Source organism: Lissotriton helveticus, chromosome 1_1 (assembly GCF_964261635.1).
Source record: "Lissotriton helveticus chromosome 1_1, aLisHel1.1, whole genome shotgun sequence".
Classification (NCBI taxonomy): Eukaryota; Metazoa; Chordata; class Amphibia; order Caudata; family Salamandridae; genus Lissotriton; species Lissotriton helveticus.
In genome coordinates, this window is record NC_136057.1 from 325,149,538 (window position 1) to 325,165,018 (window position 15,481).

Genomic DNA, 15,481 nt, shown 5'->3' on the forward strand with positions numbered 1-15,481 from the left:
TTTTGCAAATGCAAAAAAAAAAAAGAAAAGTTGCTTGGTTTTGCAAATGAATTTGGTAAAGTCAAGATAATATATTGAAGTCCTCTTTACATCGAATGTGTGCAATGCTCTTACTTTAATTGTGCAATGGTGTGGAAAGAAAATAGGCAAGTCAATGGAATGGGTGAACTACTTTTGTCAAGAAACAAGATTTGTCCTCGGGACAATCTGAACTTTATGAAAGCAGGTGAAAGACTCCTCCACAGTGAAGGCATGTTACTCCCTAACCCTGCAAAGAAAGTGACTGCTACTAGGAATGATGCTTTCCATGAAGGATATTGTATTCAACATTTATGTAATGGCCCAGACGCAGGTCTCCTGAGCCTCGTGAGGACCATGTTCAGGCTACGCATATGGATACCTGGTGTCCTTGGAGAACAGCCTCTTTAGACTTTCCATGAATGCTTACACCACTGGGATCTTAAGTGAAAAATCCTTGTTATCTGTGTTGCAAGTAAGCAGCTACGTACAAAACCAAGCCTAATAGATGTGTATGTCAAGCCTGACTGTAGCAAGTGTAATAGGTAACTGATAGTCTCCGGAACTGATGCTTGCAGATGTTATATACGTTTACTAATGCAGTAGTGTACACATTTTTCCATTTCCATGGTTTGGCAAAACAAGTTCATGTAATAGGTCTGTGAACTTCAAGCAAAGGGTGCATACATACCTCTGGCACTATCACAATGCATGACTCCATCATCCTCAACAATTCCATCATCATTCTCACTTTTGGAAGATATAATGTCTGATAGAGAGGGAGCAGTCTCTGAAATACAAATACTCCATCCTGATTTGAATAGGCTTTGCCTTTTACCTTGTTTAACACCTCCCCTAAAAACTGTTGTATTTCCAGCGGGCAGATATAAGACCTTTTGGCTTGGACTGTGTAACCTAGGCGGTGGAGTAAAACCTAGCCTGTGAAACAGTGGTGCTGCTATCTCAGTGCATCCTAGGTATTGCTCTTAGCTGCTGCTCATTAATAGCCAGTTGTCCAAGTATGGAAACACAACTGGCGCCGCAGGGCAGATGAGCTGTGACCACTGCTAGACAGTTTGTGAATTCCGCTTGTGCCGTAGACCCTCAAAGAGCACCACATTAAAGTGGTGGTGTTGTCCACTTACCATGAATCTGAAGTAACAATGACAAGCCGAATGGATAGGAATACAAACATGCGCGTCTTTGGGATAGAGGGTCTCCATATGATCTCCTGGGAAAAGTAACAGGATGACATCCCACAACGGGTGGTCATTTTGAAATGCTCAGACATTATGTGACTCTTTAGTGGGCAAAGATAGGCAGCAAAGTGCTGTCTTTCGTTTGGGAACAAAAGTGTAGGAAGAATACCTCCTTCCCTCTTCCGTGGGTAGGTAGGTCCATGTTGTACGGCACCTTTGCTGAGAAGTGTTTGCAACTCTCCTTACCTTTGTGTAGGGTGGCATGGTGGGCAAAATACAAAGGACTGGAGTGCGGCCCAAGCAAATGTCAGTGGCTGAGATTAATTCGCGCTTTCGATCCATCACCTTGTTGTGGCTGCAGACGATGCTCTAAGAGCGATGGGTATCCCCAGAAGTGGATGGGGTGCTCACTGTGCCACTGGTATAAACCTGTCTGGGATTGCTAGTGGTCCTTTCTGGTCGGGGCCTCGCCTGGCAGTTTGGAACAGTGTTCCCAGGAGGAGAAGGGTCGGTACTGGTTTGCATATGGCGGGCCTTTGTCTAGAGTCGGGTCAGAAACGATGGACTGGGATGTGGCCCGAGCGACTGCCAGTGGCGGAGATTAATTGAAGCTTCCCATCCATCACCTTGTTCTTGCTGCATCTCCCTTTGCAGCAGAATTTGATGTTCTTGACTGATGGCAAAGCGGGATGTTTAGTGATGTAGTGTGAAACTCCAAGCATTATCCTTGCTGGACAATGAAAACAACGTACATATTTAAGGTTATACCCTCTACCTCCAGGCACCCTATTCTTCCTTCAACAGATTAAGTGTGATCGGTGTGAATAGTGGGTAAGTCACTGCTTGGAGTTGAAAGTGCCCCGTCCTGGAAAACCACTATCCTTTTCTCTGCCATTTCCTGTAAAGCGCTCTGTTATGTACGTAGTTTGTGGTTGTCCCTCCAGAAAAGGCTTATACTAAAATGCTGCATTGTTACTGTAGTTTTGGTCTCCCCTTGCAACCGTTACCGCTGAAATCCAGTGTTGACAGTTTGCATCTCAAACAACTCCATGGCTATTGGTGTCCTATAATATTTTCTCCATCATTATGTCCATTTTGGACCAAGCAGATGATCACTATCAAAGGAGACGATGACATGTTACTGAACATCACAATGAAATCCAGACACCCGGAGCCAGGAATGTAGAAGATGATGCTAGTATTCATCTCTATAGAGGCTGCGACTGCTTCATCTACTGCATGGACAATGTTTGCATTAGAAATCATTTTTGCTTCTTGCACCAGTTCTCAACCACGTTTGCGATAAACCTCGCGGAGATGTTTTATCAATTGTTCCATTTCCTCCCAATGGTACTGGTCATGCCCTGAGAGAATGCCCACAGAGTTGGCTATGTGCAACTGTATTACATTTCCCACTGCAACTCATTTCCCTGCTGCATTAACCTCGAGGTTCTCCTTGTCAGGTATTGGTGCATCTTCAGTTTTTATTCAAAGACTCACTTCCTAGAAGTGTGCACCACTAGGGTGTCGGTATGTACACAGCCCTGGATCTAAAGGGAGTCATCAGGTGCTGGTTTGTAATTTTTCTCTAAAAGTAAACACCTTGTCTTTAGCAACCTCCTTGAAATTTCCAGCCACATATTTTGGTCATGTTCTTAAGCATGGGTACCAAGTGGACTGACATCTTAGTTTTAGACTGTATCTCTAATAGAACATCCTCCTCTTCCTCAGTGACACAGAGCATCACCTTATGGTGCTCTACTGCTCTCTTTACGGTTGTGTGATGAGCTGGTATGTCATCTGGAGGCGAGGCTTTCACCAGGTAAGGCTTAAAGGTACTGTCATTCTGAGCATTATAATCCTTCCAATGCCTCTTCTGGGACTGGCTTGTAATATGGATGCAGTGGGTGAAACGCAATATGTTGGTCAGAAGATGTGCGTTGAGTGCAGAGGTGATGGTGATCAATGTGGTGATGGAACATGCCTGAGTAATGGGATTGGTGTCCTTCTGTCTCAGTTTTCTTAGAATATGGACCATGAGCAACTCATCGCAGCTCATTTGCTTGATGGGGAACTTTCTCTTCTTCAGAGGAATTGGGTCAACCTCATGTTGCGGGGTGAATCTTCCCCAATTGAGGAGGAATGTAGTTCCACTGATTGACATCAGGCTGTTCTTATGGCTCAATGGCTGGAGGTGTCACTGAGCGTTGAGACTGGAGTCACAACTGGTTTTGGCACCAAAGGCATCGATCAGGCACCTTTGTGTCAAGAAGGCATGGTCTGGCTTCAAAGATCAGAGCCCTTGGCTCGAGGGTTTTCCCGAGCTGAAACTGCCTGTTGGTGCTGAGCGGGCTTGGAAGCAGTGGGCAAAACAAGATTATCGATGCCTCTTAGGCTCAATAGGTGGCCCTCTTGACTCTTGTGCCTGTCCTGGCTTTGGAGACTCTTGAGGTTGAGCTAAGGAGAGACTATCTTCAAATGGTACGCGAGGAGTTGGTGCCGTTAGTTCACTGTGTGTCCTGGGTGCAGGTTTGGCTAGGAACCATGTTCCTCTTCAAAGTCTCCCGCTGTGGAGAATGTTTTAGGACTTCCACCGGATTGGTCTTCGGAGTAGGCTCCCTCGATATCCTCAGGTCCAAAGACAAGCTTCAGCGTGTGGGGCCCTCAAGCAGTATTTTATAATGCTCCCACTATCTTTCTCATCTGTATTTAGTAGTCTTTTCGTTTTTAAATGAGTGACAGGTCGAACAGCTTGATTGCTCATGGTCCCTGGGAAAGCAAAGATTGCAAACCTGGTGGCAGTCCAATCACAGGAACTCACTGTTACACTTAGAACAAAACCGACCTTCAACAAGTATTCGGATATGATCTGGTGCCAAGAAAAGCCCTCTGGCCCGTCGAGTCAGAATTGTCATCAGTTGTAGTGTGTCTTTCGATGTTGTAGGCGGTGAGATCAGTCACTGGAATCGAGCGATTGTTGAGTGTAGCTCGATGATTTCGGAGCACCCAAAGCACATCTGAAGCCGATGGTGGAAAAAAGAATGTGAGGTGGAGCCAGGGTGCACTGTGGGTTTCTGGGAGGCTTCATGAGTACCGTGAAATAAAAACTCATTTTTTGAACAAAAGGAATGTGTTATGTTCGTGTCCAACAGTAGATGGCAGGAGTATGCAGAGCATCAATCAATCAACCACTCAATCAGGGTTAGTAAAGTGCAACTACTCACCCGTGATGGTCTCAAGGCTCAGGGGAGGGGAGCACTCGAAGAACCAGGTCTTGAGGTCCTCCCTGAACTGGGGCAATGTGGGAGATTGCCAGAGGAGGCGGGTGTGCCAGGCTTTGGCTGTGAGGTAAAAGAAGGATTTTCCTCCCGATATGGTATTGTTGATACGTGGGACGGTGGCCAGAGAGAGCTGGGCTGATCGGAGGTGTCTTTTGGGTGCGTGGAAGGAGGGTGGCTGTTCAGGTGTGCGGGTCCTGTGTTGTGAAGGGCCTTGCATGCGTGGGTGAGGAGTTTGAAGTAAAATCTACAGCTACACATGTAACAACTCAATTATTTTCTATCATGGCCAGTTAGCTCAACCATTTATTTCAGACCAACTTTGAAGGCATGCTAACTAATAATTTGAATATGCTACTTACCAGTATGCATCTGTTCTTGGCATGTAGGGCTGCTAACATTCATATCTTAGCATTAGATCGCCGCCTAGTGTTGGGCTCGGATGATTGCACATTGTTGTCCTGGAAGAGTCTTCGAAGTATCCTGAGATAGGTGGCTCCTCCCCTGGACTACAGTGCGCATGGGCATCGGCTCCATCCCCAGATTGTTTTTCGCCATTGTGGCTGAAGATGGAGTGAAAAGTGTAAAGGATGTCCATGCTAATGAATAAATACAATAGTATATCTGCAGCTGCGACAGGCACCGGGGAGGAGGGCGGGCGATATGAATGTTAGCAGCCCTACATGCCAAGAACAGATGCATACTGGTAAGTAGCATATTCAGTTCGAGGCATGTGGGCTGCTAAATTCATATCTTAGCATAGAATACATAGCAGTCCCTCCATCAGCGGCGGTTGCCCGTGCCAGCTGCAGAAACCTGAAAAAGTGTCTTGAGAACAGCCTGTCCTACAGCTGCTTGCTGCTTGGAATGCACATCAACACAGTAGTGTTTTGTGAAGGTATGTGGTGTGACCCACGTGGCTGCTCTGCAAATATCCTCTAAAGTAATGTTCCCTAGGAAAGCCATGGATGCCCCCAGTTTGCGTGTGGAGTGCGCTCTGGGGGGTATTGTTAAAGTGCGCTTGGCTTTTTGATAACATATCTGGATGCACTTAACAATCCACCTGGCTATCCCTGCTTTGGAAATTGGGTTGCCTTTGTGTTGTGGTGCGAAGGCAACAAAGAGTTGTTTTGTCTTTCTAAAGGGTTGTGTTCTGTCTATGTAGTACATCAACGCCCTCCGTACATCTAAGGTATGGAGCATTCTTTCCGCCACCGTTTGCGGGTTTTGAAAGAATGCTGGTAAGTCAATAGTTTGGTTTAGATGAAACTGTGACACCACCTTCGGAAGGAATTTGGGGTTAGTGCGTAGCACTACCCTATTTGGATGGATTTGAATGAATGGCTCTTGGATTGTGAGCGCCTGCAGCTCACTGACACGCCTCAGAGACGTAATAGCCACAAGGAAAGCTACTTTCCACGTAAGGAACTGGAGTTCACACGAGTGCAGGGGCTCAAATGGCGGTCCCATCAGTCTGGTGAGAACGACATTGAGGTTCCACACCGGAGCTGGCGGTGTTCTTGGGGGAATGACTCGTTTCAGACCTTCAAGGAAGGCTTTAATGGCAGGCACCCTGAAGACAGAGAGGTGCTGCCTGTTCTGGAGATAAGCCGCTATGGCGGATAGATGTATCCGAATGGAAGTGTACGCTAGATTGCACTTGTAAAGATGCAACAGATAGCAGATGATGTTGGGGATAGATGCATCTAGCGGGTCGATGTCATTGGCCGTACAGTAAATGACAAAACGCTTCCACTTTGCAGCATAGCATGCTCTAGTAGTTGGTTTTCTCGCCTCCTTGATGATGTGCATGCACTCCGGAGGTAGGTTAAGGTATCCAAACTCTAGGACTTCAGGAGCCAGATCGCCAGGTTGAGCTGTCGTGGATCTGGATGCTGAATGTCTCCATGGTTCTGCGTCAAAAGACTGGGCGTGAGGCGCAGTCTTTGATGCGGCACCACTGAGAGTTCGAGGAACGTGGTGTACCAAGCTTGGCGCGCCCACGTTGGAGCAACCAGGATGAGAGTCATCTCGTGCTGCCTTAGCTTTCTTGCGACCAGCGGTATTAGAGGGGCTGGCGGAAAAGCGTACGCAAATTTGCCTGACCAGTTCATCCATATCGCATTCCCCTGCGACAGTGGGTGAGGGAACCTGGCGGCAAAGAGTTGGCATTTTGCGTTCTCTGCTGTGGCAAACAGGTCTATCTCCGGATGACCCCACTGCTGGAAGTACGGGTGGAGAACAGACGGGTGTATCTCCCACTCGTGCATTTGATGGCTGTATCTGCTGAGCAGATCCGCCATCTGATTGTCCTTTCCTGGGAGGTGTTCTGCCATGAGGAAAATGTTCCTCTGAATGGCCCACTTCCACATGCTCTGAGCCAGATGAGACAGCTGTGGCGAGTGGGTGCCTCCCTGCTTTTGAATGTAGTACATCGCGGTCATGTTGTCCGTCCGGACTAGCACGACTTTGTTGCACAGATGTACAATGAAGGACTTGAGCGCCATGAAGATTGCCATCAGTTCCAGATAGTTGATGTGCATCTTCTGTTGCTGCGTCGTCCATAGTCCCTGCACTGTGTAAGTGAGCACATGAGCTCCCCATCCCTGGAGAGACGCGTCCGTTGTCAGGATAATCTGCGGCACAGGCTCTTGGAACAGTCGGCCCTTGCAAAGGTTGTGTGGAGTCCACCAATGCAGAGAGTCGTATGCCCGACTGGTAACCAACACTAGGTCTGTCAATTGTCCACGAGCCTGTGTCCACTGATTCGCTAAGCACTCCTGGAGCGGGCGCATGTGTAGCCGTGCGTGAGGGACTATGAAGATGCAGGAGGCCATCATGCCTATCAACTGCATGAACACTCTCGCTGGAAGCGAGTGTTGTGGCCTGAACCTTTGGATCAGAGACTGCATGCTGTCTATCCTGACTTGGTTTGGCTGAGCCATGGCCGTCAGGGTATTGATCGTCGCGCCTAGAAACTGCCGGACATGTGCCGGCTGAAGATGCGATTTTGGGTAGTTCAGGGAGAAACCCAGATCGTGAAGAAGGTGAATTGTAGTCGACATGTCTGCGGCGCACTGTTGCTCTGACTTGGCTTGCACGAGCCAGTCGTCTAGGTAGGGGTAGACATGGATGTTCTGCCTCCTGAGGTGCGCCGCTACTGTCGCCAGACACTTTGTGAACACCCTCGGGGCTGTTGTGACTCCAAAGGGTAGTACTTTGAACTGGTAGTGCCTGCCTTGAATAGTGAACCTGAGGTATTTCCTGTGTGACGGGTGTAGTGGAATGTGGAAATAAGCATCCTTGAGGTCTAAGGTTGCTAAGAAGTCTCCTTGGTTTAGCAAGGGAAGAATCTGTTGCAGTGTAAGCATGTGGAAATGTTCCGATAGTATGTACAGGTTGAGGGGACGTAGATCTAGAATGGGCCTGAGAGAACCGTCCTTCTTTGGAATAAGGAAGTACAGGGAATATACCCCTGTGCCTTCCTCCCCCACCGGCACGAGCTCGATTGCTCCCTTTTGCAGCATCACCACTACCTCCTGCTGCAATAAGAGCAAGTGCTCTGCGGACATAGGCCGTTGCCTTGGCGGGATGTTGGGTGGAGTGGACTTTAACTCTAGGCAATAACCATACTGGATTAGTTGTCGCACCCACCTGTCTGTGGTGATGTTTCTCCAGACGGGCAGGAACCGCTGCAGTCTCCCCCCGACAGGTGTTAGGTGGTCGGGGGGCAGTGACAGAGAGTCACTGTTTGTTGGGAGTAGAGGTGCGGGAGCTGTTGTTTCCTCTGCCGCGACCTCTGTTGCTGTTATTCCTGTAACCTCCCTTGTTCTGTTTAGTGAACGAGGATTGTGCCCCACCTTTCGTGAACTGGGATTGTTGACCCATTTGTCCTCTGGTGACTCCACGTGCACCTGAGCGACGAAAATTGCTGCCACGAAACTGCTGTGACTGTAGGGCCCCCATAGACTTAGCAGTGTCTGTGTCTTTCTTTATTTTCTCTAGGGTGGTGTCAACATCCGGACCAAACAGACTATCAGGATTGACTGGCTGATTAAGAATTGTCGTCTGAATATCCGGTTTAAACCCTGAGATGCGGAGCCACGCTTGTCGTCTCAGCATAACGCTAGTGTTGATAGCCCTAGCAGCTGTGTCCGCAGCGTCAAGTGCACACTTGATGGCTGCGTTTGAGATTAGCTTCCCTTCCTCGATAAGCAGTTTGGTGCCCTCTTGGAACTGTGGAGGCAGGTGTTGTACGATCTGTTCTAGGGTGTCATAGTGCGCCCTATCATAACGCGCCAAGAGCGCCTGTGTATTTGCAATGCGCCAAAAGTTTGATGCCTGTGCAGCTACTCGTTTGCCCCCTGCCTCTAGCACTTTGGATTCCTTATCCGGGGGAGGAGCTTCACCCGTAGTCTGGGAGTTGGCACGTTTCCTGGCATTGGCGACCACAAGAGAGTCCAATGGCAATTGTCCCCGAATGTATGCGGGGTCCGCCGGTGCAGGTCTGTACTTTTTTTCAATGCGAGGGTTGACCACTCTCGCTCTCGTAGGCTCCTTAAATATGTCCCCAGCATGCTTGAGGACTCCTTTAAGCATAGGCAGTGTCTTTACTGTCCTTTCAGAGACCGAAAAAGTGTCGAAAAGGAAGTCTTCCTCAACAGGGTCGGCATGCATGTCCACATCGTGATTGGCTGCCGCCCTTTCGAGTAGGGCATGAAAACCTGCTGAATCCTCAGTCGGGGATGCCCGTGCATTAAAAGGCTGCGGGTCCTGCCCCGCACCTTGGGTGTTCTGGTCACCAGTGTCATCATATGAATCCGGTTGCACATCAGGTTCATTGATTGGGAAATTGTACTGGTCGTCCTCATCATACCCCTCACCCTCAGAGTGGTCTGGGGAGGGAGTAGGGCTCCGTCTCGGAGGAGGCTGGATTGGTTCCGTGAGGCCTGAGGCGTCAAGGGGCACCCTCTTCTTCTTTAGTGGAATGACATAGGGGTCCACTGGCTCCGAAGTTATTTTCCTCTTATAGAGGGTCAGTTTGCCCGTGTCAGCGTCGATGAAATGCGCCGAATCGTCCTCGGATTCGAGCACCTGACGTGGAAGTGGGCCAGTCGGCGAAGAAACCACCTGTTTCGGTGCCGATTTGGTTGAAAATGCCTTGGGCGCCTCCTTCGGCGGCAAAATAAAGAGAAGTTTCCCAGACGGCTTCTCTGGAGTGTCTTTTCGCGGCTGCGTTGATGGTATCGGAGCCGACGGGGCAAAGGCCTTTTCCCTGATCCTTTTCAGTGAGTCGGCTATGGGGGACGGCACACTCACAGTTTGTGTCGGCGCCGACGAGGATGGCCTGATTTTCCCCTCGGATCTGACGTCCTTGTGGGCCTTGTGCGTCTTCGGCGTGGATCCTGTCTTTACCGCCTCCGATTCCTGCGTTCGGGGCACAGACTTCTTTCCGTGTGCCTGCGTAGCCTCCTTGGAGCCGACTTTGGCGGGTTTTGACGGCGTCGGAGCCGCTGTCCCGTGCCGACCATCTTTCTTGGAGGACCCCTCCTCTGGCGTCGGTTTCGATTTCGCAGCATCGGAATCGACGGACTTCTTCGACTTCTGCGGACCGGAGGTCGACGGAGTCGATGGGGTAGCAGGCGCCGTCGGTTTCACCGGCACGGCAGCCATCTTAGGGACACTCGAGTCCTTAACTTTCGGTTTCGATTTCGGGTCGGCCATTTTAGGTGTTGTCGATCCCGATGGTTTCGGTTTCGGTTTCGAAACAGTCTGCCCAGCAAGTAAGTCCGTGGCCGGGCCCGAAGGCGGGGCTGTGGCTTGCGGTAACGGGTCTTGGGTAAGGCCGACAGGCGATCCCGTGTCCCGGTCGGTATCCTCGAAACCTTCGGGGCAGAGCTCGTCCGCTGAGCTATCCGCCGCGGCCCCATAAATCTCATCGTCGTCTCCTACCTCGTCGACGTATTCAAGGCCTGGACCCGCGACTCCGTCGTCGTCTCCCGGATCCGCCTCGACCTCCGTCCCGGGTGGGGAGATTTGGAGAAGATGACCCTGGTCCTCTTCGTCTTGGTCGCCGAAGATGTTCTCCGGATCCGGGGCCGCTTGTTTAGCTTCCATGCGCACCGCGCGCCGAAGCTTGAGAGTCTTCTTCGATCGGAACTGTGCACAGGCCTTGCACTTTCCGTCGTCGTGGTCAGGCGAAAGGCATTTGTTACACACGGGGTGTAGATCGATGTGTGGGTACTTGGACCCACAGAGCGGGCAGTACTTAAACGGGCTCCGCTCCATGTCCGAAAAGGCTTGCAGTCGTGTCGCGATGAGAAGGCCTCAAAGTTCCGAGAGCGAAGAAAACTCCGCTTTTTCCGGCTCCAAGAGACGGAAGACTCGAGACCGTGCGCAGACAATACCGACGCAAGAAAATCGAGGCCTTTTGGCCGCTAAAAGTTAGTTTTACTTGGTTCCGACAGTAAGACGTCGAGACCACATCCGAACCCAATGGCGGAAAAAAACAATCTGGGGATGGAGCCGATGCCCATGCGCACTGTAGTCCAGGGGAGGAGCCACCTATCTCAGGATACTTCGAAGACTCTTCCAGGACAACAATGTGCAATCATCCGAGCCCAACACTAGGCGGCGATCTAATGCTAAGATATGAATTTAGCAGCCCACATGCCTCGAACATACACTTATCCTATTTATGATTTGTTCTTCATATGCACATTTATGAAGGGCATCAAATCCAGAACTAGCATGTTTCGGACACCTCGAGGGATTTGCTTGGGTTTCAGAGTAAGGGATGCCAGGTCCAGGGACAGGTGATGGCAGACAGACCCAGGGATGGGAAGGGCAGCCACAGGCACCAAAAATCAACACTGAGGGAAGGAAAACTGTCAATATCACCAACGGATCACTAAAGAACACTGCATCTAGGCCTGCCAGCGAGGCACCTCCAGGGCACGGTAGGGGTGTTTGCAGCCAGAGAAGAGGAGGATCTCTCTTGGATAGTGAAGAGGAGGATCTCTCTTGGAAAGTGAAGAGGGCTCACTAAGTTGTGCTCCTGGAAAAGAGGCAGCAATGGCGCCAGCAGAGCCAGTATGAGAAGGGCTCTGTGGTACGGCTAGATGCTTTAGAATAGAACAAAGTTATAGTAGTTGACTAGGATTTTAAATTAATTGAATAATTGTAAATTGAACAGATCTGAAATATTTAGGTAATTTTCAAAAGACACACCAAGGAAGACTATGATAAAGTAATTTTTCTTTACTCTCTTAACTAAAATTATAAATCTCTTTAGATAATCTTCAGTTCTGAGTCAATTGCTACTTAAAGCAATACCGTCTGTGGAACTGCTACTTGGGGGAGAGGACAAAGAAGAAAAGAAGAAATGAAGGACCAGCAAAAGAGGTTAGTGCCTCTGGGACAGTCTGCTAATTTGTGTGTGGTCTTTAACCTGCCATCTTCTACTGAAAGCAGAGCACAACTCACTAAAAGTGAAGAGAAATTAAGGTTATACACACAACTGGATAAAGTAACTATATATAAGTGCAGACAGGAAATTACTAAAAATAGGATTACCAATTTGCACTGCTATATTAAACTATGCCAGCACTTGCCTCTAGTATGCTGCTTTGTAAGATCTGACTCAACCATATTTCATCCTGCTAGGTTTTTCAAGCATGGCATAGGTGTGTCTGGTATCCTCCTCTAAAGTAACAAAGAAGAGGACACAAAATGAATGCAATCTACAGTCCCAATCTCATTTCTAATCCTTTCACAAAGCCCACACTTACCCCTTCTTCACATACTGGTATGCGACGTCCCTCAGGCCAGGACGAAAAACAGAAATGCGATGCCACGTGGTCTTCTGACTAACATCACCTGAATCACACAGAGCAAAAGTGTTAGAGAAGCAATAATATATAGGCCATCACATCACAGCTCTGAAACCCTAATATACTCGGCTATACTAAGACAGAACTTTTTTTTAAAAGCAGGCATACAAATGGAAAAGCGGGACATTCAAAGAACAGAATCTCTCACCTTTAAACGGCATTAGCAGGTCTTTGCCAATTCCTTTTGCTGATGCTGTTCTCTACCGACAAAAAGGCAGAAACAAGCATTGGCATAGCCAATAGGTCTCGTCTTTGGGACCTTGTAAGTTTTTAGTTATGCTTTACATTATCGTGTCTAGAAGCTTTAACATATGTATTAGGCATATTATAGAACTGCATTGAGAAGTACTTATTTAAATAGTTTTTTGTACAACTAAACTGGAGGGTACATGTGAAAAATACATACTAATAATAGGGTACCAAATGAAACTGGCAGAGAATTTAATAGAAGGATTGGCATGGTATAAACACATGGCGACAGCAGCTGGTATAACATGGTTAAGAAGTAAGTTATTTTGTGTACATATATAAGAACTATGTGAATACATTCGTAAATGAGTGGAATGTTTTTTCCAATTAAATTGCATACTAAAAACGTATTTCTTCACTAATAAAGCAAATCTATGAACTTTAAGCAACTAAACTCAAGTCTTGGTAACCCGCTCACATCAGGGTTATTTTTGATTCCACCTCACAGGCTTAGATTCTTCGCGAACCCAATTTATGTTCCCTGAATCAGTATGCGTTTTGTGTGCGTATATATAAAGGTTGTGGTGCCTGCCATGGATTAAATACAGAAGAGTGTATTCAAAAAGTCGCAAAACGCATTTTGTTACCTTTTTGCACGCTTTGCTGCAGAGCGAACAGCTAACCTTTGTCCTGTTTCTGCTACTGTTTAAATACCACCACAAACAACTTTTTAAAAGCAGCCTAGGTCAGAATTTCTGTCTTTTTTCAAGCCCACGAACAGGAAACACGTGTACGGAAGAAATCTGGTACAAATAAAAGCAGGGCTGACTCTGACTTTCATCCTTCCTACTGTTCAAAAAGCATTAGCACATTACGTAGGTAATATTAACAGCATGTAATGTTATAGTACAAAAAACTCACAGCTTGTAAAAAGTGGTATGTAAATAGAACATTTTATTATTAAGAGTGATTCCCAAACAGAGGCTGCGGGCCACGCCTCTGCTTGGTGCCAACTTTACCTTAGCATAGGCGTACACTTAGCAACATTTATTTCATATTGCACCTATAAATAAACATCACTTGCAGAAAACAGGGTTCCATTCCAAACTATTGCAAAAAAATAACGATATAAAAAAAGAGCGATTTTCATGCGTATCCGGAGGTTTATTTATGCTCTCGACGTTGTACATTTAGCATGCACTGAAAAGTGCACACAGAAAGAAATGGAAAGGGAAAAACATATGAACAAGCAAACACAAATGAGCAAAATAAATAGGTGTGTATGCAAACAGAGAGAGTAAGACACGGACAGTGAGCGAGGGACAGGTATAGATAGATACGCAAGCATACACAGGGATAGACAGAGATAAAGCAAAACAAGGGCAATAATAAAGGCTATACAAGTAACTGAACAGAGACAGTAAAAGCCGGACATATACACAGAAACAAAGAAACAGAGGCACGTTGCATTATCGTCACAGGATTACCACTGTCTTTATAACGTAGCCAAAAAGACACTTGGGGCACCTGCTGCGCAAGACAACAGTTCCATACACAAGGGTTCAAAAGTATATATAAAAACTTGCTCTAAGATATATACAAAAGAATTCACTGTCAGCCAATGCAGCGCGACATGTTTATATACAAGGATTTTTAAGCTCACAACAACACAATTGTAAGTCACTAGTACGTCAAAGTTCTGTAAAAATAACTTTACCGCTCTGATACATATACTGTCTGCTTCTGCTCTGTTAGCGGTAAGAAATAGAAAAAAAAAACGTGAATGCGCGGCAGCGAAATTGAAAGACGCTGCACTAATTAAAAACAGCTGCTCGCTCCCGCAAGGTGGCCGCCGTGGGATGAAACATTTGCTTAAAAAGGAAACCAAAAGACACTGCGCTAATTAAAAACAGATGGAAGTCTGCGCGCCGCTGCTCGCTCCCGCAAGGTGGATGCCGTGGGAGGAAACATTTGCGTAACAAGGTGGGACATGTACCCCCCTTGGGCCAATTGTGTGCTTTCTTTTTGGAAAGACGCACGCAAAGGCCAATACAATGAATGCAACAAAAAAAAAAGCCACACGCACGAGTTTCATAACAGTCCTGAGCGATTCCAAGAGGTCATCTCCTAGCGCATGCGCACTGCACTAGGCACAACCTAAAAAAGGCTGTTTGTCGATGTAGAACAGCATCGACAAAAAACGATGACAAGTAGACACAAATGTATCATCACATGTCTCATCACACTGTGGCGCCCTGACCACATATATGTCGGGACGTATAATGGAACAACGAAAGCCTTTACTAAGAAGGCTTTTACAACGAATGCGAAACAACGACCCTGGCTTTACCACACCAGTTTCTACTTCGAATATTAATATCACTCCATCACATAGTAAATGATTTAAAGAACTGTAACAATGATAGCATTGTAACTCCTACCTTTTCTGTGATTGCCGTTTTAATGCCAAATGAAAATTAGTCTTTAATATAATGTGAAACTGAGTTGTGTCTCTGTATGGGGTTTCAGTGGATTGGTGGCTTGAGGGAATCGAGTTAGCGGTTAAGTTGTTTCCCTGTTCACTGCTCATGATTTCCTTGCACTTCCTGTGTTTGCAGTCGGGACAGACCCGCTCAATGAAAATTTGGTGCTGAACGACTTGTACGTTTTTTTCCTTATCAGACTTCTATGGTCCAATTAAACATTAGCTGGCAGTGTGACATTTATTTCTTTTTTCTTTTTTTGTGATCTTGTCAGCCATTTCACTTGTTTTAACAGAGCACGAATCTCTCTTTGCCTTGAGACAAGCACTCTTTCTTGTTTTTGCACTCTACGCGTCCTAATACTTCGCTTTTCTAACCTGCATATTTGAGCCTACCTATCACAGTCTTTTTTCTTCCTGGAG

At 47.2% G+C, this 15,481-nt stretch overlaps 1 protein-coding gene across 2 annotated transcripts in view; it reads right to left on the reverse strand.

Moving 5' to 3' along the window:
• The window catches only part of SSBP1 (single stranded DNA binding protein 1), a 201,610-nt gene that overhangs the window by 72,796 nt on the left and 113,333 nt on the right, over positions 1 to 15,481 (reverse strand). For both annotated transcript variants that reach the window (XM_078653629.1, XM_078653637.1), the window contains exon 5: positions 12,286 to 12,373. In XM_078653629.1, the coding sequence (XP_078509755.1) occupies positions 12,286 to 12,373 (88 nt within the window). The remainder of the gene's footprint in view (positions 1 to 12,285; positions 12,374 to 15,481) is intronic.